The 23,120-nt window shown below is 46.6% G+C and overlaps 11 protein-coding genes across 11 annotated transcripts; 6 read left to right on the top strand and 5 right to left on the bottom strand.

Moving 5' to 3' along the window:
* Positions 1-429: 429 nt before the first annotated feature.
* On the bottom strand, positions 430-1,559 carry I302_106817 (uncharacterized protein; the record flags this gene model as incomplete). The annotated part of the gene is made up of 8 exons (XM_019192530.1): positions 430-469; positions 532-645; positions 709-841; positions 922-999; positions 1,084-1,163; positions 1,226-1,291; positions 1,433-1,486; positions 1,555-1,559. The coding sequence occupies 8 exons, from the start codon at positions 1,557-1,559 to the stop codon at positions 430-432; spliced, it is 570 nt and encodes a 189-aa protein (XP_019045527.1).
* A 1,310-nt stretch (positions 1,560-2,869) lies between these two features.
* On the top strand, positions 2,870-4,245 carry I302_106818 (uncharacterized protein; the record flags this gene model as incomplete). Its single annotated transcript, XM_019192529.1, has 5 exons — positions 2,870-2,962; positions 3,127-3,145; positions 3,210-3,255; positions 3,547-3,700; positions 3,826-4,245. The coding sequence occupies 5 exons, from the start codon at positions 2,870-2,872 to the stop codon at positions 4,243-4,245; spliced, it is 732 nt and encodes a 243-aa protein (XP_019045526.1).
* A 471-nt stretch (positions 4,246-4,716) lies between these two features.
* I302_106819 (uncharacterized protein) lies at positions 4,717-6,302 on the bottom strand (the record flags this gene model as incomplete). Its single annotated transcript, XM_019192528.1, has 5 exons — positions 4,717-5,153; positions 5,229-5,363; positions 5,474-5,529; positions 5,672-5,846; positions 6,101-6,302. 5 exons carry the CDS (start codon positions 6,300-6,302, stop codon positions 4,717-4,719), a joined length of 1,005 nt encoding a protein of 334 aa, XP_019045525.1.
* Positions 6,303-6,716: 414 nt separating this feature from the next.
* I302_106820 (uncharacterized protein) lies at positions 6,717-8,376 on the bottom strand (the record flags this gene model as incomplete). Its single annotated transcript, XM_019192527.1, has 5 exons — positions 6,717-6,752; positions 6,834-7,073; positions 7,171-7,317; positions 7,389-8,146; positions 8,235-8,376. The coding sequence occupies 5 exons, from the start codon at positions 8,374-8,376 to the stop codon at positions 6,717-6,719; spliced, it is 1,323 nt and encodes a 440-aa protein (XP_019045524.1).
* A 1,540-nt stretch (positions 8,377-9,916) lies between these two features.
* Positions 9,917-12,867, top strand: I302_106821 (uncharacterized protein; the record flags this gene model as incomplete). Its single annotated transcript, XM_019192526.1, has 8 exons — positions 9,917-10,119; positions 10,174-10,263; positions 10,314-10,389; positions 10,450-11,651; positions 11,720-12,016; positions 12,079-12,167; positions 12,237-12,451; positions 12,556-12,867. The coding sequence occupies 8 exons, from the start codon at positions 9,917-9,919 to the stop codon at positions 12,865-12,867; spliced, it is 2,484 nt and encodes an 827-aa protein (XP_019045523.1).
* An 819-nt stretch (positions 12,868-13,686) lies between these two features.
* I302_106822 (uncharacterized protein) lies at positions 13,687-14,143 on the top strand (the record flags this gene model as incomplete). The annotated part of the gene is made up of 3 exons (XM_019192525.1): positions 13,687-13,769; positions 13,836-14,002; positions 14,070-14,143. The coding sequence occupies 3 exons, from the start codon at positions 13,687-13,689 to the stop codon at positions 14,141-14,143; spliced, it is 324 nt and encodes a 107-aa protein (XP_019045522.1).
* A 633-nt stretch (positions 14,144-14,776) lies between these two features.
* Positions 14,777-16,487, top strand: I302_106823 (uncharacterized protein; the record flags this gene model as incomplete). Its single annotated transcript, XM_019192524.1, has 3 exons — positions 14,777-14,818; positions 14,924-15,809; positions 15,892-16,487. 3 exons carry the CDS (start codon positions 14,777-14,779, stop codon positions 16,485-16,487), a joined length of 1,524 nt encoding a protein of 507 aa, XP_019045521.1.
* Positions 16,488-17,855: 1,368 nt separating this feature from the next.
* I302_106824 (uncharacterized protein) lies at positions 17,856-18,157 on the top strand (the record flags this gene model as incomplete). Its single annotated transcript, XM_065870336.1, has 2 exons — positions 17,856-18,009; positions 18,084-18,157. The coding sequence occupies 2 exons, from the start codon at positions 17,856-17,858 to the stop codon at positions 18,155-18,157; spliced, it is 228 nt and encodes a 75-aa protein (XP_065726408.1).
* Positions 18,158-18,471: 314 nt separating this feature from the next.
* I302_106825 (uncharacterized protein) lies at positions 18,472-19,691 on the bottom strand (the record flags this gene model as incomplete). The annotated part of the gene is made up of 6 exons (XM_019192523.1): positions 18,472-18,580; positions 18,652-18,757; positions 18,825-19,018; positions 19,082-19,328; positions 19,446-19,583; positions 19,670-19,691. The coding sequence occupies 6 exons, from the start codon at positions 19,689-19,691 to the stop codon at positions 18,472-18,474; spliced, it is 816 nt and encodes a 271-aa protein (XP_019045520.1).
* A 691-nt stretch (positions 19,692-20,382) lies between these two features.
* On the bottom strand, positions 20,383-21,296 carry I302_106826 (uncharacterized protein; the record flags this gene model as incomplete). The annotated part of the gene is made up of 4 exons (XM_019192522.1): positions 20,383-20,711; positions 20,769-20,784; positions 20,846-21,007; positions 21,069-21,296. 4 exons carry the CDS (start codon positions 21,294-21,296, stop codon positions 20,383-20,385), a joined length of 735 nt encoding a protein of 244 aa, XP_019045519.1.
* Positions 21,297-21,617: 321 nt separating this feature from the next.
* On the top strand, positions 21,618-23,065 carry I302_106827 (uncharacterized protein; the record flags this gene model as incomplete). Its single annotated transcript, XM_019192521.1, has 6 exons — positions 21,618-21,731; positions 21,782-21,980; positions 22,062-22,151; positions 22,221-22,370; positions 22,502-22,905; positions 23,009-23,065. 6 exons carry the CDS (start codon positions 21,618-21,620, stop codon positions 23,063-23,065), a joined length of 1,014 nt encoding a protein of 337 aa, XP_019045518.1.
* Between the last annotated feature and the right edge of the window lie 55 nt (positions 23,066-23,120).

Below are 23,120 nucleotides of genomic sequence, written 5' to 3' on the forward strand. Positions count from 1 at the left end.
ACTCATGTTGAGTGGTTGTTGATGTCATCGAATGCTCATTTAGACGTTGGCACCTGCTAAGCTGACACCTCAATCCGGAGCCATAGGGTATCAACAAGGTATCAACAAGCTCAGTCGGAATGAGATCTTGGGTCGAACGAGCACTCTCTATAAGAATCTTATCGTTGTATCGGATATCTCGTTTATTCCCCTGATCCCTTTCCATTGACACATCTCCCTAATGGTCATCCATACCGGACTTGTATAAAGTGGCTTACTTTCTCAGCGTTAGTGAGATGTCATGACTAGTACAGGATCCATCGCATATCCTCTGCGATGGGTCGAAACCGGGTGGATACATGTCATGAATATGCTATATGATAACCTCAACAAGCTATCAACAAGTCATTGCATTGTCATATACCATTATTCCAAATGACATTTCCAGGTTTACTCGGCAACAGGGAGTTCCTCAGCCTTGGGACAGTCCCTAATGTAGAAAGACAATCAGCACCGCCGAATGCTATGTGTATAGAGGATAGATCCACTCACTTGGCGATGTGACCAGTCTCTTGACATTTGTAACATTTCTTGGCGGCGAGGATGGCAGCCTCATCCCTTGGGGCAAGACAGTCTCGAGCCAAGTGGTTCTCACCGTTGCATCGGCTGGGACATTGACGAGATAAATAAGGATCTCCTACGTTTATGAAAAAGCGTAGGGCAACTCACTAGCACTTGACGGGGGATCCATCAGCGTTGGTAGGAGGGGGTCTGGGTCTACCACCAAAACCACCGTTGAAACCACCTCGTCCACCTCTGAATCCACCGAATTGGGGGGTTCTGCAGTCTCTGGCGATGTGGCCTGGACAAAGGTAACAAAATCAGCATATACCACAGCACAGGCGTGATTTCCATACCGTGTACAGGCACACTAAAACTCACCACCTCGTCCACACTTGAAACACTTTTGTCCTGGTCCAAAGTTACCTCTCATGGATGGGCAGTCAGATTTGACGTGGCCTAAAAGTCAAACGAAGAATCAGTAACGAGCCGTTGTAACGGATGGGGCGCAAGCAAATGGGCGCAGGGGGCTCGGCAACTCACCAACACCTCCACAGGCGTAACATTGTTTACCATCGGTAGATCTAGGTTGAGGACAGGCGGTTGATTCGTGGCCTGGTTCTCTACGACCACCGTCCTATCAACATCACATCCAAATCAGATGGAAACGGAAACAGGAACTCACCTGCAGTTGTAGCAGAGTCGCTCGGGAGCTTGACAGTTCTCGGCGATGTGACCAACTATAGACGTTCTATCAGACTACGATCACTGTTGCTCAAAAGAGGAGATGCGATACACACGGTTTCCACATCTACAAAAGAGTTGGTTGTAGCAATGTCAGTACAGAGAACGACCTTTCGGAGAAGTAAGCCCCAGCGACAAAAGAGCTCACTTGAAACAACCTTGTCTTGAACCTGGGACGGCAGCAGCTCCACCTCGTTGACCGCTATAGTCAAATCAAACGTGGATCAGTTTGAATAAAGAATGAGATGCATGGGATGATATGAGACATACAACATAGTGACCCTACATCCATTTTCAACAAAATATCAATCAGCTGGTCGTTCCCTCCCCATCTCGTTGAGGTAGACTCAAACTCACGTTTTCAACAAAAATCTACACTTGTAACAACTGACTAACTAAACAAGACCCTCCGCGATCTTTCTATACTTCCCTTCTTAACTTGTTAAAAAGAGTGTGATGCTTATGAAATACCAAAAGAGAGGTTAAAAAGGAAAAGGAGAAAAAAACAGTTGAGGAAAAATACGAGTAGGACAATATCGATGGGCAAATAAGCAAGGCCGAGGGGTGTGGGGAGGAAATATCAGATGTGGCAATTTCGTAAAAACTCATCTCATCCTGTTATCGCATCTCATGGCTGCATGCATGCAGGGTAAAAAGCATTCTCGTATCCGTGATAAGGAATGTACCGTTGACCAAAGGATATAAAAGTCCACATCACTTTCTGCTTCGTTTCATACACATGCATATCGCGTGTGTGTGTTTAAAGGCAACTCCTTAGGCCTTCCTCGCTAAGTCCTCGCCTTTGACCCTTTCGCTTTACTCGGAGAAGACACCCGAACGACGCCAGGGACAGTGTTTAGCGTGTGTATCTAAGCATATGCATGATTGCGCAGTAAGGGGTAAGAGGCTAAGAGATTAAGAGCATCTATGAAACAACGTCACCAAGAACACACGTAGGTGTTGATCTCACTCATCGTTTCAGGTTGTTTGGACGTCGGTACACATCGGTAGAAGAGGATCTCAGTGTTCTACACAAGATGCACAATTGGTACGTCGTCTCCTTCGCCTACAGCGGCCTATGAAGGACTCCCACCCTTCTCTAAAAGTGAGATGGGAAAGGATGCAGAACGAAAGTGGATGAACCAAGCGGACAAAGGTGGTTTGTTATTGTTTGGTTGTTGACAATTTCATCGCTTTTAATCCATGCGTCATCTTGTTTTTTAATAATTTTCAGGATACACCCGTTGTCCAAGGACGCTAAGACCGTCGTTCAATCTCATAGCATGGATCCCTTCATTTCGCCCTGTATGAGATCAATCTAGTAGTAGTAGCATTCTAGCCTTTGTTGACTTGACGACTGACAACTCTCAACTGCGTAACATAGCAATTTCACCATAAATACTAACAGCCTAACGCTCCTTTCATCTTTCTCCCCCCTTCTCACTCTCTCTATCAACTTATATATCCTTTATCCAAAGCAACACTCTCACGCTCACTTTTAATTTATAATACAAGTATACCTCGTACTTGATTCCATCTTCTACTCTGCTCTGTCTATCAACTAAACCAAAGAATAACCGCAAAAATGAGATTCATCGCTACTGCCGTTTCTACTATCGCACTCATCGGTGCCGCTATTGCTCAGCAAACTTCAGGTGATATCACCGTTAACACTCCTGTAAGCGTCTCCTCTAAGTGTCTCCGCGACGTGGTCACACGCCATAGATACTCGACATGGAATGAATGCTGACGAACGAAATCCCTCACTATCTTCCTTGCCCACTGTAATGATGTCGCAACGACTCCCGATCTGCCCATATCGTTATCGATCACGATCAATAGCCTTCCCTCGTCCAATGTCGTGAGTATCTGCATCTGATAAATGTCGGACTACCTTTACTGACTCTCTTGGTTCTCCTCCGCAGAACCCGCCTCTCTCTCTTGGTCAGGTGGTACCGGACCTTACATTGTGTGAGTTTTGAGTTCGATTTGGATCTGCATTCGTGTGCCAGCGCAAAAGAAAGAAAAGAAAGAGACCACGCCGTTCCATCGGGGAATCAATTCATCTTACGTACTACCATGCGGCATACCACAAAAGTGGCTCTTTGGTCGCCATACCTACATCTCATCATCATCTTCATCCACTTCTCTTGCCTTTCCCCTCCACGCATACGCATATCGACTCTGGCACTGAAGTCGAGCTGACCTATGACCTCCTCTTCCTTTATCTCACCTCTGAAACGATTAAAATTCACCAAACAGCGCCGTCATCCCCGGTGGTCAACCAACCGCTGCCGCCCTCAAAACCATCTCCGACTCCGAGTCCGGTACCTCCTTGACATGGACCGTGGACGTCGCTGCCAACACTGAGATCACCATTAAGTTGACGGATTCTACTGGTGCGATTCAGTACTCGGTGCGTTCCACTTTGTTTTTGAACTTCCTTATGCCGTTCTCTTCTGTCCACCTAAAAACAAAAGAAAAATTCAAAAACAGTTTGTGTATCTCACGGCTGACCTCTTGTATCTTTCTGTCTTTTAGTCTCCCGTCACTATCCAATCCGGTTCAGACTCATGTCTCAGCAGCTCCGGCTCCTCCGCTTCCGGTTCCTCCTCAGCCACCGCCTCTGGCGCCGCTTCTTCAGGCTCGTCCGCCGCCTCAGGAGCTTCATCAGCTGCCTCAGGTGCCACCTCCGCCGCTTCAGGTGCAGCTTCCAAGACCACCGCCACCGCCACCGCTGCTACTTCCACCGTCACCGGCTCAGCCTCTGGATCTGCATCAGCCGCCTCTGGAACTTCCCGAGCCTCTACTCCAGCTTCTTCCGGTTCGGCCTCTGGTTCAGGATCTGCTTCTGCCTCTGCCTCAGCTACCGGTGCCAACTCCGGAGCTCTCCCCAACGGTATGGTCGCTGTGCCTGCTGTTGTCTTCGCTGCTCTTGGTGCTATCGTCGCTCTATTCTAAGTCGACTAGAACTAGTTTCCACATGGCTTTTTTAGTTCGGCCGCAATAGATCCTTATAGAGTACATAGTTTCCCTTTTCTCCATGACGACTAACGAGCCCAATCACCCTGCATTAGATTATGATTTGATCTCCTCACGATTGAACTAAATCATATATGGACAATCAATCGATTAATTGTTTCCCATTTTTCATCTGTATATGCATTTTCCATCGATTTTCAACGTTGACCAAACCCAAGCTTGTTTGGACTTCAACGACGAATAACCAAAAGCTTCATCGAAGAGTACATCAGAATACAACAATGCTCTGGTACTGGTAATTCATGAGTAATCGTTGCTGAGGCAGCAGAGCAAGTATCACATGTGTTTAAATTGACTTAGTGTAATATACATGTTCATGATCCATCTATCAAGTATGTTCTGTGTCTGCTCGCATCTTATCCAATCTCTACCATTTTCCACTATTCCACATCACACCCCATACTCCTCCCTCAAAGCCTTCTTCCTAACTTCCAACAACACCTCCTCCATCTCCTTGCTACTCGGTAACACAGGGAACTGCAATGCCTTTGGATCCACTACGTTCAGGAAATACAGTGCAGCAGATTGAGCAGATTTCATAGCGTCGTCTATGGATTGTGCGGGGAGGACGTTGGGTGGTAATTCGGTGGTACCATTTTCGGTAGTTTTGGATTTCTTTGAAGCATCAACCTCACCGTCCACTTCGATCGGTTCATCGCTGTTCTCAGTGGACTCTTCTTCAGAAGGGACCTTTCGTTTGCTCGATGATGAAGCTTGATTCTGAGGGATCGAAGTAGATGAAGTAGATGAGATCGGGTAAGCGGGTGGGTCGATCGAAGAGTTTAGGTCAAGTAGTTTCGCTGATGATAATGCTGCTGCTTCCCATTCTATACGACATACATCAAGCAGAGTCAGCCTAGTTCTTTCCCATCCGCGGACGCAGATGGAATGCTCCTACTCACCCTGCCTGGCCAGCTCATCCTCCTCTTCCACCAATTTCGGATCCAGCTCATCCTCATCACCGTAATATGCTGGACCCTGATGTCTGAACATCTGGAAAGAGGCGTTTCGGGCCGATTCTTCTGTAGCTTGGGTGGCTGCGAGATGAAAATGGATCAGCTCAAGATCCGCGGCGGGAGGAGAGGTGGTAGCTGATGAAGTAGGCGAAGTAGGTTGTAGCTGAAGTTGATTGATGTCAAACACTCACCTCCTCGTTCAAACAATTCTTTCACACCTGGTAATTCCTTTGCTCGACCGAAGTACCTGAGACACCGATGATATAGTAAGCATCGCTGTACATCCTATTGTGTTATATCCCCTCAGAGGGGGAATCCCCTTGGGTAAACCGAGTAATACATCACTTCACCATACCCTACGAGAGATAGTGACAGATGACTGAACTCACTTGTAACCCCTCGTCCCCGGGACTTCCCTCCCCTGATCATCCGTCATAGCTACGTTCCCTCTCTTATAATTCGCTCCTCCAAGATTAACAATCTGGTTCTCCCAATGTCTTTTCTCCCTAAACAGCGAGTTGATCTCGTCGTTCAGATCTCGGATCTCGTAATTCGATAATGAGACTGGGGATACACCGAGGGAATGTCAGTCAATGTCATTGTTTTCTAGATGTGTAGCTCCATTGCTACTTGCAGAGAGTTGACCCTCAAGCACACTTCAGAGTCGGGATGACTCCTTCGCGCTATCATTTCCTCCTTCCACACTAGATAGGAGAGAGCAATTTCCAACAAACAACCTCCCCTCCCCTTCTCTCCACTTCATTCGTCCTCCCCCTCATGCCCAATGACCAAACCCCAATACAACACAACCAACTCACCATCCTGTATCTTCCCCACTTTCCTATTAATATCCCTCATAATATCCCCTCTCCACCTCTCACACTCCCTCAAACTCGACACACTACTAGCCATACGCGGTCTCCTATCGCCCTTGATCCGATTACCCATGCCCATCTCTATAGCTTGCTGCTCTCGGAATCGATAGAGCATCGACTGAGCTTTTTCTTGATTACGTGCCATTTTGAGTGGATATCTACTTGGAGGGAAGGTTCGAATGAGGGAGAGGAAGGGGTGATGAGAGAAAATGTATGAGGATATGAGAAGAAAAGTGTCGAATGTTGAAAGTCAAGTCTGAGTTGTTCGAACGAGATGAGATTAACGAGAAATGGTCGACTTCGGTGGGTTACGTAATAATGTCTTCTCGTGTTATGTTCCATTCCTTTCCCCCCCCCCCCCCCCGCGGAGAGATTGACAGTCAAACAATGTCCATTTTAGTATCGATGTCATTCACTCGTACACGACAGCAGACAGACGATGCAGAATGCATATGTAGTTGATATATGAAATATGTATAGACAATTTTGATTCTTTCCCTTTTTCATCCTCTTCCCCTCTCCCGTCTCCTCCTTATTTGGTCATTTCTTTGACTCATTCTTACTCCTCATCATCCGAATCTTGCTCTTCGAGGAACTGCAAACAGGCAAGTAAGATATCAGCTTAGTTCCAGGATATTACTGTTCAAATATCAGGATAAGTATGCTGCAGACCCACCTTGACCAACGCCTCGGTAGCCTTGAGGAAATGTTGCTTCCCATTAGGTTTCGCGCCCTTCTGGTGCCAATAGATGATAGCCTGATCAGAGACCACATCGGCATTGTAGAAGATCTTGAGGATCTGCACGAAGGACTTGATGATTCGCGTGTCGGTGTGGCAGTAGATTTGAACAGAGTTGATCAAGTTGACTTGGGCTTTGGCGGTGTTGCAGAATGGTTCGAGGATTGGTGCGTATTTCTACATCAAGCGAGATTCAATCAGCCATCACTTCCCTCCTATCTTTGCTCTTGGGGGTGCAGAGCGATGTATAGTGTGTGTGTAAGATGAGACCCACGGTAACATGTTGAACCACGAAAGCATCGATCTGATCGGCCCTAGCTGTCATATCGACGGTTCTCATCAATCCTTGCCAGATCCAGTCGACGAGATCAGCTTCGGGGACAGGTTTCTCAGCTTGTTGGGATTTGATTGATTCTATAATCTGTGATACGTGTCAGCTCGGCGTGTACGCCACTACTGACGGACACGGGACTTGCGCGGGACTGCACTCACCTGCTCATTGGAATCCTCATCGTTGACCATCCTCTCCACTGATTGGATAGTCTCTTCCTTTACTTCACCTAGAGCTAATTTGTTGTACCAATCGACAATAGATTGTAATCCTTCCTTCTTGAAGTGCTGGTCCAAATGTGATTTATCTCTCATCTGAAGAGGGAAAAGGTTGATGATATCCTTCAACCCTGATCTCCTGACGATCGAGGAGAACTGATCAATCGATGTGGATGGTTTTGACAGATAGTACTTGGCGAACGAAGTGAAAAAGTTTAATCCGATATTATCTTTCACGACGTGTTCCTTGGTCAATGAAACCATGAATTTCGAAGAGATTTGCAGATCAATCACCAGGAGCGCAATGGCCTCTGCCAATTTCTGTCGATGATCTTCATTCCATTTGGGCAGATACCCCAAAAGGTCAGGTAGGAAGTTATCTTCCAAAGGTTTTTGAAGGTACTTGTATCGTTGGATGACCTTCTTCAATACCTCAATCATCCCTTTCACACCAACATTCTTCCCCCAGGTACCATCGTCTTCTGAATCATCTTTGAGGATGTAGATGGGCGATCTCTTGTCGTCCAAGTAACTTCCACCTGGTTGTAACAACCCTCCTACGAACAATACCTCGAACAATTGTTCATAGTATTTTAGAAACTCTAAGGTGGAACCAGCTTGGACGAGCTTGGAAACGAGCGAATCGGTAGTGTAGGGTGTTGGGATGAGGGCGAGGTGTAGGAGAAGAGCGTCACGGAAGGCTACAATGTTCCATGTATTAGCATCACCACTCTCTCTCTACAGAAGAAGAGAGAAGAGAGAAGAGAGAAGAGAGAAGAGAGCACTCACCCTCCGGTTCAAACTTTGCAGTGGCTTTAGCTTGACCTTTTCTCTGCTTGATCCTCACCCCTGTCAAAGAGGGTTTCTTATCTTGTTGGCCGGCTGAAGAGGCATTACCCGATGGGGTGGTTGAAGTGGGCGTGTGAGACATACAATGGGTTGTTTTGATATCTGTACAAAGGAAAGTGTGTTGATGTCTTCTTCCTTGTATGTGTCGAGTTCAATTACAGAAGGACAGAATTATATGAACGAGGGCGGTAGAGTACTGTATGCTGATGATGCAATGCAATGTGCAAGTATCATTCAACGCGACATGATACTCAGGTTTGCCACAGTGTGGCATGATGTCGGCGTTATGGTTTCTCGTGAGACCAGTCGTAGGGAATGTCATGTGGCAAGACGTCATACAATTTACCTTACCTTACACATGTCTCACAACGCACTCTCAGTAGTACAGTACTCGTATGCATATGGGAAAGAAAACGGAAGGCAGAGTGGATGCACCTTACAAGCTTGTTCCGACTATACCCACGAGGCACACTATGATTCCAGCTGGGATTTTAATGCTAAAAGCTCACGCTTAGTCATCCTGCCATGATCATCATTCGGTCGGTTATGCCGCTAGGAAGGACGGAGATGAAAGAAACCACTACTGTACAAAGTTAGGGTTCATGGGAAACACTCTCGCTTCACAGTTGCATGCAGAAGGTCCTTCCCTCTTTCTGTCTCAACGCCAATCCCGGAGGCCGTCCTCCGAGGATTAACTCATAAATTAGACTTTACTGGAGTCATACCACTGGGTTTTCTCCTGATTTCCCAGGTGGAAGGAGAATATGCCTAGAACAGCATATGAAAAAATCTGCCGTTACCTCGTTGATCATACCATACATACAGTACATCATTCTTTGCATTACCACATTTTACCATTCCCAAAGAACGGCGAACAGTACTCGTAGCATCATCATCATCATTATTATTGTTGTTGTTATTGCTACCTCTTTATCCTTTTGCATCATATCATATTGACAGACATTCCTCGTTGATATCTCGGCATCAATCAGTCAAGTGATACATCCCATTTCAACGCTTTGACCTTTTGTGTTCGATCATACTCATTCGGTGACAATACTATCCATTCCGATCAAAACATATCAGCGACAACAGATCAATTTAATTTAACTACCAATCCATCAATCCATCAACCCATCAATCAGTCTAATCTATCAATCATCAATCAAAGGAACTACTTCCACCCTCCTTTAGATCTCGCTTAGGAATACAACTCAACAGATAAATCTATCTGTTGTCAAGTTATCAGTGGGGAAAGGAGGGAATATCACACAACATCGTCACATATCATACCATCACTTGGCATCTGGACTCTACAATCCCACCTGGCTAGTAGCTAGTAGCTAGTAGCTAGATCTGGTTAGTATAGTCAAAGAGGGTAGTCATAGTTTGATCCCGTGACCTCTATCACTATCGTTTCCCATCGCAACCATCAAAACTCCCCCACTCTTGCAAAATAGTGAATCTCTTGGCTAGCAGAGAGAGAGAGATCTCGTCATTCCGGTGGTACAGGTATAGCCCAATTTAGACATATATAAGAGGGAATAATATTCTCATCAAACCCCCCTCTCTCCTCATTCTCTTTTACGACATCCTATCATAACCCCCTCTCTCCCCTCACCATGGCCATCCTCAAATCACCATCCGAGGGTGTCATGACCCCTCAAGGTCTTGTCAAACCCTATCCTTTCTTCGCTCAACCACTCAAAGCTCCGACAACCACCAGCTCGGAACAGGATCTTGTCAATCAACTCAGAGAAACGGTCGTAGTACCTGCTGCTGGAGACTATAAACAGCCCCAAGTGCTAGGAAGGAACGATGATGGGTGAGTTGCATCATCCTTTCAAGAGTATCAATATCAGAGCTAACCGCAAGATAGCTTCGTTGCCTCCTCGACCATCTTCAATGGAGCTGTCAAGACTAATGCATTGGCTTTGGTCAAACCCATCACCGCTCAAGACGTTAGCAGGTATGTATGCCTTGATCATGGGTCTCCTCAAAACTGACATGGAATCTTAGAACGATTATCTTCTGTCGAGAACATGATATAGAACTTAGTGTGAAAGGTGGTGGGAACGGTGTTCACGGATGGAGTGTGAGTACAGATCATGCCTCAATTCTCTCGTCAAATTACAAGCACTGAGTATCTTGACAGGTCGCTGGTCATATCATACTCGATTTATCGCTCATGACCGAAGTCACCATCTCCCTACCTGATCCAACAGCTCCGACCCTGCAAGAATCATTTGAGCGACTGCGACTTCAACGTCGAGATTCCGAAAGGTCCAGCGCCACTGAAGAACCCAGACGACCATCTCTAGCTTCGACGCACGCCGGATCAGCTGATACAGGGAGCAAGAGATCAGCGTCCGATGACTTCGCCACTGATGGAACGGACGATGATGGTGCGAGGAGGAAGGGTAAAGTAGATGGAGATAGATCAGGACCATACAGTCCGTTGGACAGGATAGACGAGGTCACGTCTGGACGCGATGATTCCAGGGCTAGTAGTGTGATGGACCAAGATCACAATAGAAGTGGTAGCGGGAGCGGCAGTGGAAGTAACAGTGGTAGTGGGACAAGAAGTGGGAGTGCGAGTAGAAGCGATTCCTACGGTGTCACTGGTAAAGACTCGACACCCGCTACTTCCATCTCTGGTACTTCTGAATTCACGAGATCACCCAAATCACCGATTGAAGATGGATACATCCTACCTGGCCCTTCAAGATCCTCCTTCTCATCCAGTGTCAGCTCAACCACTTCCCCTGAAGCTGGCCCCTCCTCAAGACCAGGTCCAAGGATCACCTATGTCAACCCATCCCAAACGCCCACCTCGTCGTTCCCCTTTGTATCCACTTCCTTCGGTGCCAACTCTAATACTTCTGCTTCCTACTCTACAAGTTTTCATCCCTCTTTCGCTTCCGGCCCTTCTTCTACTCAATCGACATTGAACACTCATCCTGATCCACCACCCTACACACTTGTCACCTTCGGTGCGGGTGTCAATTCAAAGGCTCTAGATGCGGCCACCGCAGCGTCACCTTACGGTGCATTCCACGTACCCACCTCTGCATTCCCTGTCGGAGCAGGTCAGTTCATATCAGGTGGATTCGGTTTCATAGGGAGGAAGCATGGATTGGCGATGGATAACATAGTAGAGGTTGAGATGGTCCTGGCGGATGGTAGAATAGTATGGGTAGGTCAGGATGGGAAGAAAGGTGGTGATTGGAAGGAAGACGAGGATCCCAAGGAAGTTTGGTGGGCTGTCAGAGGCGCAGGTGCGATCATAGGTGTGGTAACGAGGTTTAGGGCGAAGGCATATTACCTGCCTAGCGTTTATGCCGGTAATCTTATATAGTAAGTGGCCTGTTTCTAACATGTCTCAGCAGGACTTCGGAGCTGATAACAGCTTGCTGCACTGCTAGCTTATTTGATCGCGAAAAGACGCCATCGCTCCTACGACATGTCCGAGACTGTATCAAAGGATCACCCCGAACCCTATACACCAACATTATCATGACGGCTGGACCACCCGGTGCGCCCGCCATCGTGATCTTCCAACTTTGTTTCTCTGGTGCGAGAGCGGAAGGAGAGATGTACGTCCAGGCTATCAGCGCTTGGGAAGGTGGGAGATCGCTGTTCCAGGATTTCAGCGAGAGGAAGTTCGAAAGACAACAGTTGGCTGTGGAGGAAATCCTCAAAGGTGGGGCAGGGAGGAAGTGGTTAGTTGCAATCGGCCCCCCGTTGCCAAGTGTCATCGCTGATGTAATATACCTCTTAATAGGTTCATCAAGAGTGATATGCTCTTGTCCCTCTCTGACGAGGTGATTGACGAGACTTGTTCGAGATTCCACTCGGTACCTGATGGATGTAGTGAGTCATGATTCTGCAGCCGTTTACCTTTACTTCAAACACGATGCTGATGTATTACCGTCATTTTAGCTTGGCTATTCGAATACACCGGCGGAGGTGCCATCGCAGATGTCAAAGACTCCTGTTACCCCTCTTCTCACCGAGAATCGGCATTCACCGTCGCAGCATTGCATCAATGGTCACATAACGAATCGCCCGTCGACGATACCAGATGTGTCACCACTGCGGAGGAATGGATCAACGAGGTTATACACCCCAATTCACCTGGTGGACCTCTACCATGTGTAAGTGGATCATCACTTTCTTCCTTCTTTTCCCACGGTACATTTTCTGCCCTTCTGCTTGGTAAACAGCAAAGCTGACAGACTTGACGATCCTACCTTACCAGTTCCTCCAATCCTCCCTCTCATCATCCGTCTCAGCAGTGTACGGCGAATCTTTCCCCCGCTTACGATCCCTCAAGAAGAAACTTGATCCATCCAATTTCTTCTGTCATGCCATGTGGCCGCAGACCGAATTTGAGGAAGATGGTATTGACGGTTTGGGGCAGGATATCAAGGAAGGTAGAATTGAGGGTATGCAGAGGGGGGATGTGGACGAAGATGGATTCATGGACGAGGGGGACTTGCAGAAGAGGAGGAAAGATGATTTGGATGGGTTGACTGCTGGAATTGATAAGGGGAAAGGTAAAGCGTTGTGATCAAGTTAGGCTGAAAGGTTGTGGCATAGTATTCTGGAATGAAATGATTGTGAAGCAAGCAAGCGAGGAAAGAAGAGAAGTGGGGTGGATTTAATCATTTTGTATATATAGCTCGGTCCACCTCATAGCATATTGATTATAGGTATTGAACATAATATCATGATATGTTTAAGTCATTCCATCTTACATGTTCTGCTTACACCGTCAGAAATGAAGATTGATATCAGCACGACTGCCTTTCACTTCAAGTGACGATCAAACTACGTCATCATCGTTTCCAAACGAAACAAGACATTCTTTTTGCTCATCGGCTCTGTTCGCTTCTGGATCAGCTGTGATCAAATAACCTCGGTTAGCTCAATATGGCTAGCGTACAACCATGTCTGATGATCGTGTTGAAGGCGTTGCTTTTGATGAAGAAGGTGAACTCGTCGTCCAGTCAGATGACATACATGGAAGGTAGGAGATGACCGATACTTCTCTTGATGGGAAGAACCCAAAGATAGAAGAGGAATTTTCGTTGAGCTTTGATCGACTTTGTGGATTTGACCTTGGCTTACGATATCGTACTATGGTATCAAGGTTCTTTCTTCTCGGGGCGCAGGATATTACCTTCGATAGATCATGCCTGATGTATCCGCTGGCTAGGAAAGTAAACGTACAAACAAGGGAATCCAACGCGAACACTTGTGCGTACGGTCGACTTATTCTTACCCAGATCTGATCAATATGACGTTCTTCTGCAGGTGGACATGATTCAATATGCGATATGACGACGATATATATACGATATATAACATGCCTCATTTTCGGCTCAACATGAAAAGGGGTCATTCCATCTTTTGTATCGTATCGTATAAGTTGATCACTGGGTATAGTATGGGGTGTTTCAGTTCTAAAGAGTGAGTAAGTTGTGTCAGATCGCCCTGAATCTTCAATTAGCACCACTGATTCCATTCCCTACAAAGTATCGATCCAAGCTATCACGGCAATCCACGACATCCAGCAATCCCCCTGACACCCATGTACGGCGTTCACCCTCAACAGCCTCCCAGCAGGTACTCATATTTCGCTGGTCCGCCCAGTACTCCTACGACGGGTGGGATCACTACCACTTCCGAATGGCATGATCGAGGTGAGTCCTATATTGTACTGTAGTCAGGTGTGGTCCTGCTAATTTGGGCTTTTACCCGGGGGATAAGCCAATCAACATAGGGAGATCCAACGACAGATGAGTGGACAGGGGTTTAGACATTGGCAGAATGCGGGATATTGATGGCCTGTGAGGTAAAATATCGATTTCAAGCGATTGTGGTGCTATAATGAGCGTTTTCTTGATCTTTTGCAATATAATACTCCATGTAAGTACACTGATGAGGGTTTCCACACCGTCAGGTGACTGCCTGGCTATGCTTTGCACACGATATGATTTGACAGGTGCCACATTGAGCCAACATGTAAGCTTCGGAATGTAAGCAGGTAGTAACCGACGAACAACAGAGTGGGGGGTGGGGTAAAATACTGTAGCATCAAAGGGACTATATCAACAACTCCTTTTCATGTCATATCACCATCAATCCTTTGATCACATCATCATCATCTTACATCATGAGCAAACAGTAAAATACAAAGGCTACACCGCGACTCATACGAGCATGAACGATGTAACGTATCTCCGACATATAATCATCTTTTGTGGATGATCCTTTCATACCGACTCCTGCTTTTGGGGACGCCTTATCGACTCGATTGGTCAGCAGGGATATAAGGGCTTGGACTTGTTGGGGGAGGAGCTGGTCGATAGCATAAGATATACCAGAATTCAAAAAGGATCAGAATCGTCAGATCAGACTCCAGCCTACCTTACCTACCTCATCGTATATCAGACAATAATTAGACTTCGCTCAGAATGGTGATCGGCGATATTGAAAGGTTGAGCGACGTGACCAAGGTGAGTAAAGAGTGACGTAGCAGGTCGACCACATACAATCTATGATCAGATCTGAGAACGATACCGCATAGTACATCAAGCACTGACGCTTCCATCCATACGTAGCTCTCCGCTCACGTCACCCGAGTACTGGGTCAAAACCCTGGTATGATGACTCTGCAAGGAACCAACTCCTACCTCTTACAACCGCCTTCCAACCCTCACGCACCTATAATCCTCATCGATACTTCCTCGCCCCATACAGCGACACAATATATTGACCTCCTGTTCACTCACCTACATCACCTAGGACTAGAATCAGGAGTCAGGGAAACCCACTTCGAATCCTCCTACGCTCAGGCATCGTTGAAGAATGTTCCGGATGATAAAGTCGAAGAGATCAAAGCTTCCATCGCGGCCAAACGATCCGAAGATCCAAGACATGAGGAAATGGATCTACTTGAATATGGTCCAGGGAGTAAATGGGTACCTACCCAAAGCAAGGAAAGGAAATTACCAAATATCGAACACATCATCCTCACCCACCGACATCTCGACCACGTAGGTGCGTTGCCCTTGCTCCTCAATACGCTGAAGAAACATGGATGCTCGTTACCCAAGATATGGAAATGTCCTTCGTCCGATGAGGCAACTTTGGCATCATCCAAAAACGAGAACGAGCGACTAACCTCCGATGGGGAAATTTGGAATTCACTTCCTAAAGGGACATACCATTCCTTCTCGCCCTTCCAACCTTTCCATCCGATCATCCCTGGACTGATGATTTCGATCATCGATCCGGTGTACAAGCACTTGTTGAAACATGACAAAGATGGGAAACCCAAATGGAACGAAGTGCCTGAGATCGCTAGAGTTAGCTTGAGATGCCTGAAGACTCCTGGTCATACTCAAGATAGTATCAGCTTGGTCACGCTAGAAGGTGAGAAGGGGGTATTCACGGGTGATACGGTTTTGGGAACGGGTACGACCCATTTCGCCGATTTGGGTAGTTGTGAGTGAATTCCTAACCGCATTCAATCCTTCCTTCTGCCGGAAATCGTCGATCTGTGCTGATACCACACCTATCCGCTCAGACATGACATCTCTCCGAACCCTACTCGCACTGAAACCCAACGTCCTATACCCCGCTCACGGACCCCATATCCCCGACGCAGCCAAATCCAAAGCTCACTTGGAGACCTACATCTCCCACCGCCAAGAACGAGAGAACCAGATCTGCAAGATCCTCAGAGACCTCAAGACCGACGATAAATCACTTACCGACACCCTAATCGAACTCAAGAAAGAGATTCACAAGAAATTGGAAGAAGAGAACAAAGCAAAGGGACCGTTGATGCTGGATAAACGAAAGGCTATCCCCTTACCTGACTTTGAAGATGAGCGAAACACCCTTGATAAAGCTGATAAAGAGGGGAGTAGACCTAAAGCTGCAATTCCTCTCACTGTACTTTGCAGGTTGATTTATAGATCCGAGGATGAAAAGTTGTTGGTGGCTGCTTCCAGAGGGACGTCCGCGCACTTGACCAAACTTGATCAAGAGGGTAAAGTCAGGAAGTCGAAGGCGAGATGGGCGAAATTGATTGCGAAGGAGGTGGATGGTGAGATGGAAGAGGTGGATGTTTGGGAGTGGGCTGGTGAGGTCAGAGGCGAAACGGAGGAGAAGGTCTAAGCTGCGATTGAGATGGAGACGAATGGAGGCGGATCATAGATTATCTTAATGCCAATTTGAATGTATACCTTGTGTGTTTTCGCTCTGCATTTCTACAATTGTAAGTGGATAGATGATTTTCACTATACCGACAATAGTGAGTGGCGTCATCTAGTCGTTTCAGCAATACACACCATGACTAGAGATAGGTAGTTGGCACACAATCGCCGATCTGTATGTAAAGGCACTATACAACAAACACGCAGTATGATGCATAACCGATGACACCGGGGTTGTACCATCTGTGTACATTCCCTCTAATCCTATTGTACTTGATTGTATGCTTGAAAAAATCGAAGAAGCATGTTATGAACTCGCATGCTTCTCCTCAGAATCTTCTTCTAGTTCATCCCCCTTTCTTCCTCTCGATCAATCACCCACGTCGAGCCGATTCAGCAAAATTGATTGAAATGGGTTGTTTATCCTCAAAATAGTGCGTGCAAAGTGTATTTCTTCGTCCGTTCTCTAATGAAAAACCCCACGATGGTCTGCTGACCATTTTCATCATACACCATCCTCAGTCAACCGTTCAGATACGAATACGAACCCTCAATCCATGACAGTATATTCTTCGAGAATGATACTGGGTATCAGCGAGCGATGAGGCAGGAATTTAGCTACTTTCCAGGGGTCGAACACTGTTGTGAGTGATTTCGATGATATCATGAGGCTCAGGGGATTAGAGATGATGGATTTCTGATTTTTGGACCAGGGGGCCAGCCAGACGATTTCGCTCATATGGAAGCTATCAGAGTCGGATCACGTCCTGTTGGGTGGCCGGTGGAAGAGAATTATTGGTGGTAGAGCTATCAATTAGATCAGCCCGTTACTTGAGAGGGTAAACACTGAAATCCCGTATATATGACTATTTGCCGTGATGTAAAGTATGAACGACTTTTCTCAATACCGAAAATGTAATGTGTTTGAGGAGCAGATCACTCTGACGTCGGGCTTTGCTACTGTAAATTGTATGAGTTTGATGTGTGATGGGCAGTTTTCAACCGCATGAGGAGAACGCACAAGGTAAAATATCGGTCAAAGCCTAAGGGGAATACATTTGCAATCATCTTACGACATTGTAGCGTCTTGTGTATTGTCTCTTTCGACATATATACAAAAGGAAATCATGAAGTATTGTAAAGCTCGAGAATCCTCTTGAAATCTTAGCGAATACATAATGGGCTGTACAAATTCGAAGCAGTAAGCCTGGGTTTCTCTCTACACTTTACCCTCTCAAACTTTCAGATATGACTCGAACATTTGCCACAGGCCGGATAACGCGTGAGTTGCTCTAGTATCGACCCCACGCCCAAATACCTACCTTACTCAATGTACATCCCCTCCGAGTCATTCCCATCTCCTCCGAGCGATCCCCCGGCTTACCTGTTAAACCACGGAGACCGACTGAAGAAAGTTGGAATGAGCGGTGGCGGTAGATGTCGGAAAGATGAAGTTGTACCACGCAGGTATTTCCATCATACAGGTGAATGGCGTACTTAACTGGTAGTGCACCCTGATACAGCATTCAGGTTGGGCGCTGATGTGATTTTCATTTAGACGAGGAAATACAATTGGAATTGGCTAGGATACGAGCAGAGAATGGGATCTGGGGGAGAAGAGGAGGGTTTTAGGACATTTGGAGCCATGCGGAGTCCGATAGGGAGTTACTGTGCCATGACGATATCTGGATAAGGGATATGATGTGATGAATCTGCTTTTGCATTGGTGAAACTGATCTGGGGACATCCTGCGGGCGATCAAACAGTAAACTTCACCTGAAATTGAGAGGCGCCATATTCAGATGTCAACTTATGCTCGCCCGCAGGATTCTGCCATCCCTGTGAAGGCAACTGCACTGAGCAACGTGTCTAGTTATACATAGTTATGATTACAGCAGCTGGTGTAAGAGATCGCATAGCCACGACATATAGCACACAGATATTGGTCAGAGCTTATCGTCATTCTTGAGTTTAGAGTAATGAGAGATATCCTTTGCAAGATCCTTCAACTCCACCCTCGTATATTCGCCTTTCCTCGTGTCGTACAGCGTAACGCTACGACAAAGGGAACATACCTCGTAAGCTTGAGAAAGTATTCAAGTGAGGAAGATCAGACCCAGACTCACTTGACGTTATCATCCTTCGATCCACCCTCGATACCTGTAAATCCGAACCATTGATGGTCTTTTTCAACGCAGATAGGCGATTTCTTCCCCTTAATCAGGATACTCCCTATATCATACAACACAATCGCTCGGGTCAATCACTGCGTGCTTAATCGAATATTCACAACACTCACAGAGATCTTCTTCAAGCTTTGGGGCATCTGAAGTAACACCTTCCAAACCCGTTATCGTCCTCAATCCAATATCCGCTTTCCCATCCTTCTTGAATCCGCCCTTGGAATCTTTCGAATCTTTCTTGAACCCTTCCTTAATGATATATTCATTACCGCCCACTCGTGGAGCTCCAATCTCGTATGCGCCAGCCCACCTGAATACAATCAGTACTGTATAGGTAGTAGCGCTCGAAACATGTCTGTCGACTGGGACATACCACGCATCACCCGAGATACTATTTTTATCGCTGATCTCATCATACTTGACCGACGTAATTTGAAACGCATTTTCTTCAATATTGAAAAGCTCAAGTTCTATCGACTCGAACTTTTCTGAATCCTTTTCTTTTCGTTTTCTCTGAGCCGACGGGCTGGTGGCTTTGAAATGTTTCTTGATGGCGTATGGGTTGATATGGGAGATACTAGCTGCGGCGCACAGGAACCAATCGTTATTGAGCTTGGAGCCTGGGTAAAGTAGATCAGCCAATCGCATTGAGCCATTTTGATACGTTAGGTGATGATGCTCAATGGTTTGATAGTCGGTGGCGAGCGATTGGGTATCGCCTATGACAGGACACTCACCTTTAATCTCGCTGGGCTGTGGACCGTAATATGATCCCCATAAGATCTGCGCATCTCGCTTCATCAGTTGGTGTTCGGTGCCGTTGACGGATCCTAATTCAGCAAGAGCAGGAGCGCTCAAAGCGATCGGTGCTAGCGCTAGAAAGCATAGTACTATGAGACATGCCTCAAATGGTCATTAAGGATATTCGTAGGCTCTTCAAGCCTGGGAAAGGAGCACTTACAACGATAAGTAGTCATCTGCATGATTCTCAATTGACAAAGTCGGTGTGTGATGAAACCAAGTATCTTATCAATAGCTGTAGTCCAGTATCTTCCGTAAGTTAATCTCAAATTGAAAAGTGAGATATCGATTGGGCCCACAAATCCTGAAGTTGAAAACGTACATTCATCAGATAAGACGCAGGTCTGTCAGCTGTATTGATCAATTGAGTACTCCCGTACTCCTGTACGGATGTCCATATCGTCCCTTTGGGACTCGAAGGGTTAATTGATGAAAGGTAATTAAGTTGCAAACACGATCGCTTTTATTGTTATGCTTGGCCACATTCCATGGAGTTCGTCCGGGCATCACATGAACAGTCATCACTAATTCCATCGACATGGTGCCATACCGTGTTAGAGTACGACAAGAATCTATCTGAGGAGAAAAAACATAGATACAAACGATGCTAGCTCATAACCGTTTCTTCTGAGACGAGAGTTTCGGTCGCGGATGAAGAAGAAGCAAAACGCAGTAGGGGATTTATCGCAAGCCATAACCCCAAACCTTGGTCCGTCTATATCGCACAGTGTTTCTTGGTCGCAAGGGTCACACGAATGCTTGGTGTGCACTCTGCTTTTGCTCTTCCTTTTTGCTACGCTTAGAGACCATTTGAGGTGCGTGTGGTCTGCGGTGCCATTTACCTTGAGAATACCTTCGCCTGCCAGGTTTATGTTATCCGTTTTCGCTATCTTTCAAATCTGGCGGAAGATTAAGGCCTATATCTGGGATGTAACAATGTTGCATCTGATCGAGCTTGAAGTCGACCGATTCTGCTAGAGCCAAACATTCGGCATTATATCCCTGTCGATCCAGTTTGAGGAGATGAAGTGCAGCATAGATAAACACGTCGTTGAGAGGTTGCAATTCTTGATTTTTGATAGGACTTGGTGAGGTCAAGGTGAGGTCTGTGATGTCGTATGATGCAGGTGTAATCCATGTCGAAGGTATACTGTGGGTATTCTCGCATTGTTTGAGTATGCCCATCGCCCAATCGATTTCCTCTGATCAAACGAATCGGTCAGCCTCCCACGTGATGCAAAATTGTTCGTCTCACTTACTAAAGCATCCAGTCCACTAGTAAGAAGGTCAGCGTCCTCGATCTTTAGCTACGTATTGCGGGGTAGAGAGCACTTACCTCTTGCGCAGCCCTCTTGATTCGTAGAGCTGTGGGAGAATACTTATGCATAATTGGTTGTTCCCATTCCTGCGTCAGATGGTACAGGAGCCGACCATAGAAACGCATGGCATTTAGACCTATAACCCATGCTCGAGATAACTCTTGTCGGGAGATCGCAACCTAATCGCATACGATTATGAGTATCCTTTGTTTTGGCGCGTTTGTCAGGTTCAAAGCTCACCTTGGCACCTGACTGAGAGCGGAATGAGGTAAAGTAGCATCCAGGACCGTTGATTACGTTGAATAGGAAAGGCAAGGTCGAAGTTTGTTCTCGGTAGGAGACGATGGCATTGGACTGAACACGGGTGGCGAGTGTTGAGGGTGGATGAGATGTTTGTACCACGAAATCAACACCTGGGAAGTCGGGACTGTCGGGGAGTCCTACAGGATACGGGGGACCTTCTGTCATGATATCTAGAGTCACTTGGGTGTATTTGTTATGTTGATCAATTGAAGAGGTGTTCAAGTTGAAATGAACCTTTTACTGATGCGGCTATGTAACGAACCGTGTATTACGGACATGTCCGACGGTCTTTCCTTCGGGTATGACGTGACTAGTCACTGAGCTAGTTTTTAGTTGACGCTTGGACCCCCACATGGTCTCCTCACCGCCGGTTCACCAGTTTCAGCTTAACACCAACAAAAAGGTATAAAAGACAGTCTCTTCATCTCTTGTAACTCGACATTTCTCTCATTCCAACATATAGACATACAGACCAGTCCCCACACTATGAGATTCCTAGCAATCACCAAGCTAGGTTTAGCCAGAAGAGGGTTACATACCTCCCCCATCGCCAGAGTACCGCTGTTGATCACTCCAAAAGAGTATCAAGACTTGCCCAAGGTATGTTGGCGAGACTCACCCTCCGCGACGACCAGCTAATACTTGTCAAGCGGACGACCCTTCCGCTAGACGTCTCATGGCATATGCCCAACTCCACTCGCTCTGCCGTAGCAGAGTTCCTGTCCGGACCTAGAATACCCAATTCCAAACGATTCGACCTGGATGAAGTTGCAGAGTTGGATTTGGATAAGAACCCTCTGAGTCTGACTCATATGTTACCTAAGCCTGAGAGGTTTGTGGAGGAGTGTCGTGAGTGACTCATCATATTCAGCTACTGTAACTCCATGAAGGGCAGACGAATTAGCTAATGTGGCTCATCTGGGTGACTAGGTAAACTCGGACTGAGGAACGACGACCATGTCGTATTGTATGATACGATCGGTATATTCTCTAGTCCAAGAGCATTGTACACATTCAAAGGTGAGTAGCTCTTCTATAACACCCAGAGAAGACAGAGGTGTTGTGTTCTGATATTAATCTCTTGCATAGCCTTCGGTCATGAGAACGTATCCGTGCTCGATGGTGGATTACCTAGATACATCGAAGAAGGGTACGAAGTTGAGACAGGGGATGTGAAGCCCACGCTGAAGGAGAGTCAATATAAATTGCCCAAGAGCTGGAAAGAGGACTGGGTGAGATGTGAGTTTGTGCTCTCCAATGCCTCCCTCCTTCAATAAGCCCAAGAGCGTTACCAAGTCAACCAACTCTCGCTTGACATACCCCTATACCAGGACTCTCAAGCTGATACTTGTCCAAAACACATAAAATAGCATACGAACAAGTAGTGTCCAACTCCGAAAAACCCACCTCCGACCCCTCCTCTGAGCTCCTCCTAGACCACCGACCCCTCCCCCGATTCACGGGTGAAGCCCCCGAACCCCGCCCAGGCCTCTCCTCAGGGCACATCCCCAACTCTCTTCCACTTCCCTTCCCCCAATATCTCAATGCTGCGAACGACAAGATCCCGTACTCATCTTACAAATCCATCGAAGAGCTTCAAGAGGTCTTTGAGAAGGCTTTAGGCGGGCGGGAGAAGCTCGAAAAGTACATTGAGGAACAACGGGGGGTGGTGCTTAGTTGTGGGAGTGGGATGACGGCTGCGATTGGGTGGTTGGCTAATGAGTTGATTAGGGAGAAGAAGGGGAGGGGCTTGAGGACTGCTTTGTATGATGAGGTGAGTCTTGTTGTTTATTGGGATATTCGGATATGGGTATCTGGATCGAGAGCAGATGGAAGATGGAGTCATGGAAGCTGATGGTTTGATTGTGCGTGCGCAGTCATGGACTGGATATGCTCTACGAAAGGAGAGTAAGATCGTCAAGGGTAACGCTTAGACAGTCTAGAAGAGGATACCGCTATTTGGCAGATCATCTTGGGAGATGAGGATGT

Source organism: Kwoniella bestiolae, chromosome 5 (genome assembly GCF_000512585.2).
Source record: "Kwoniella bestiolae CBS 10118 chromosome 5, complete sequence".
Classification (NCBI taxonomy): Eukaryota; Fungi; Basidiomycota; class Tremellomycetes; order Tremellales; family Cryptococcaceae; genus Kwoniella; species Kwoniella bestiolae.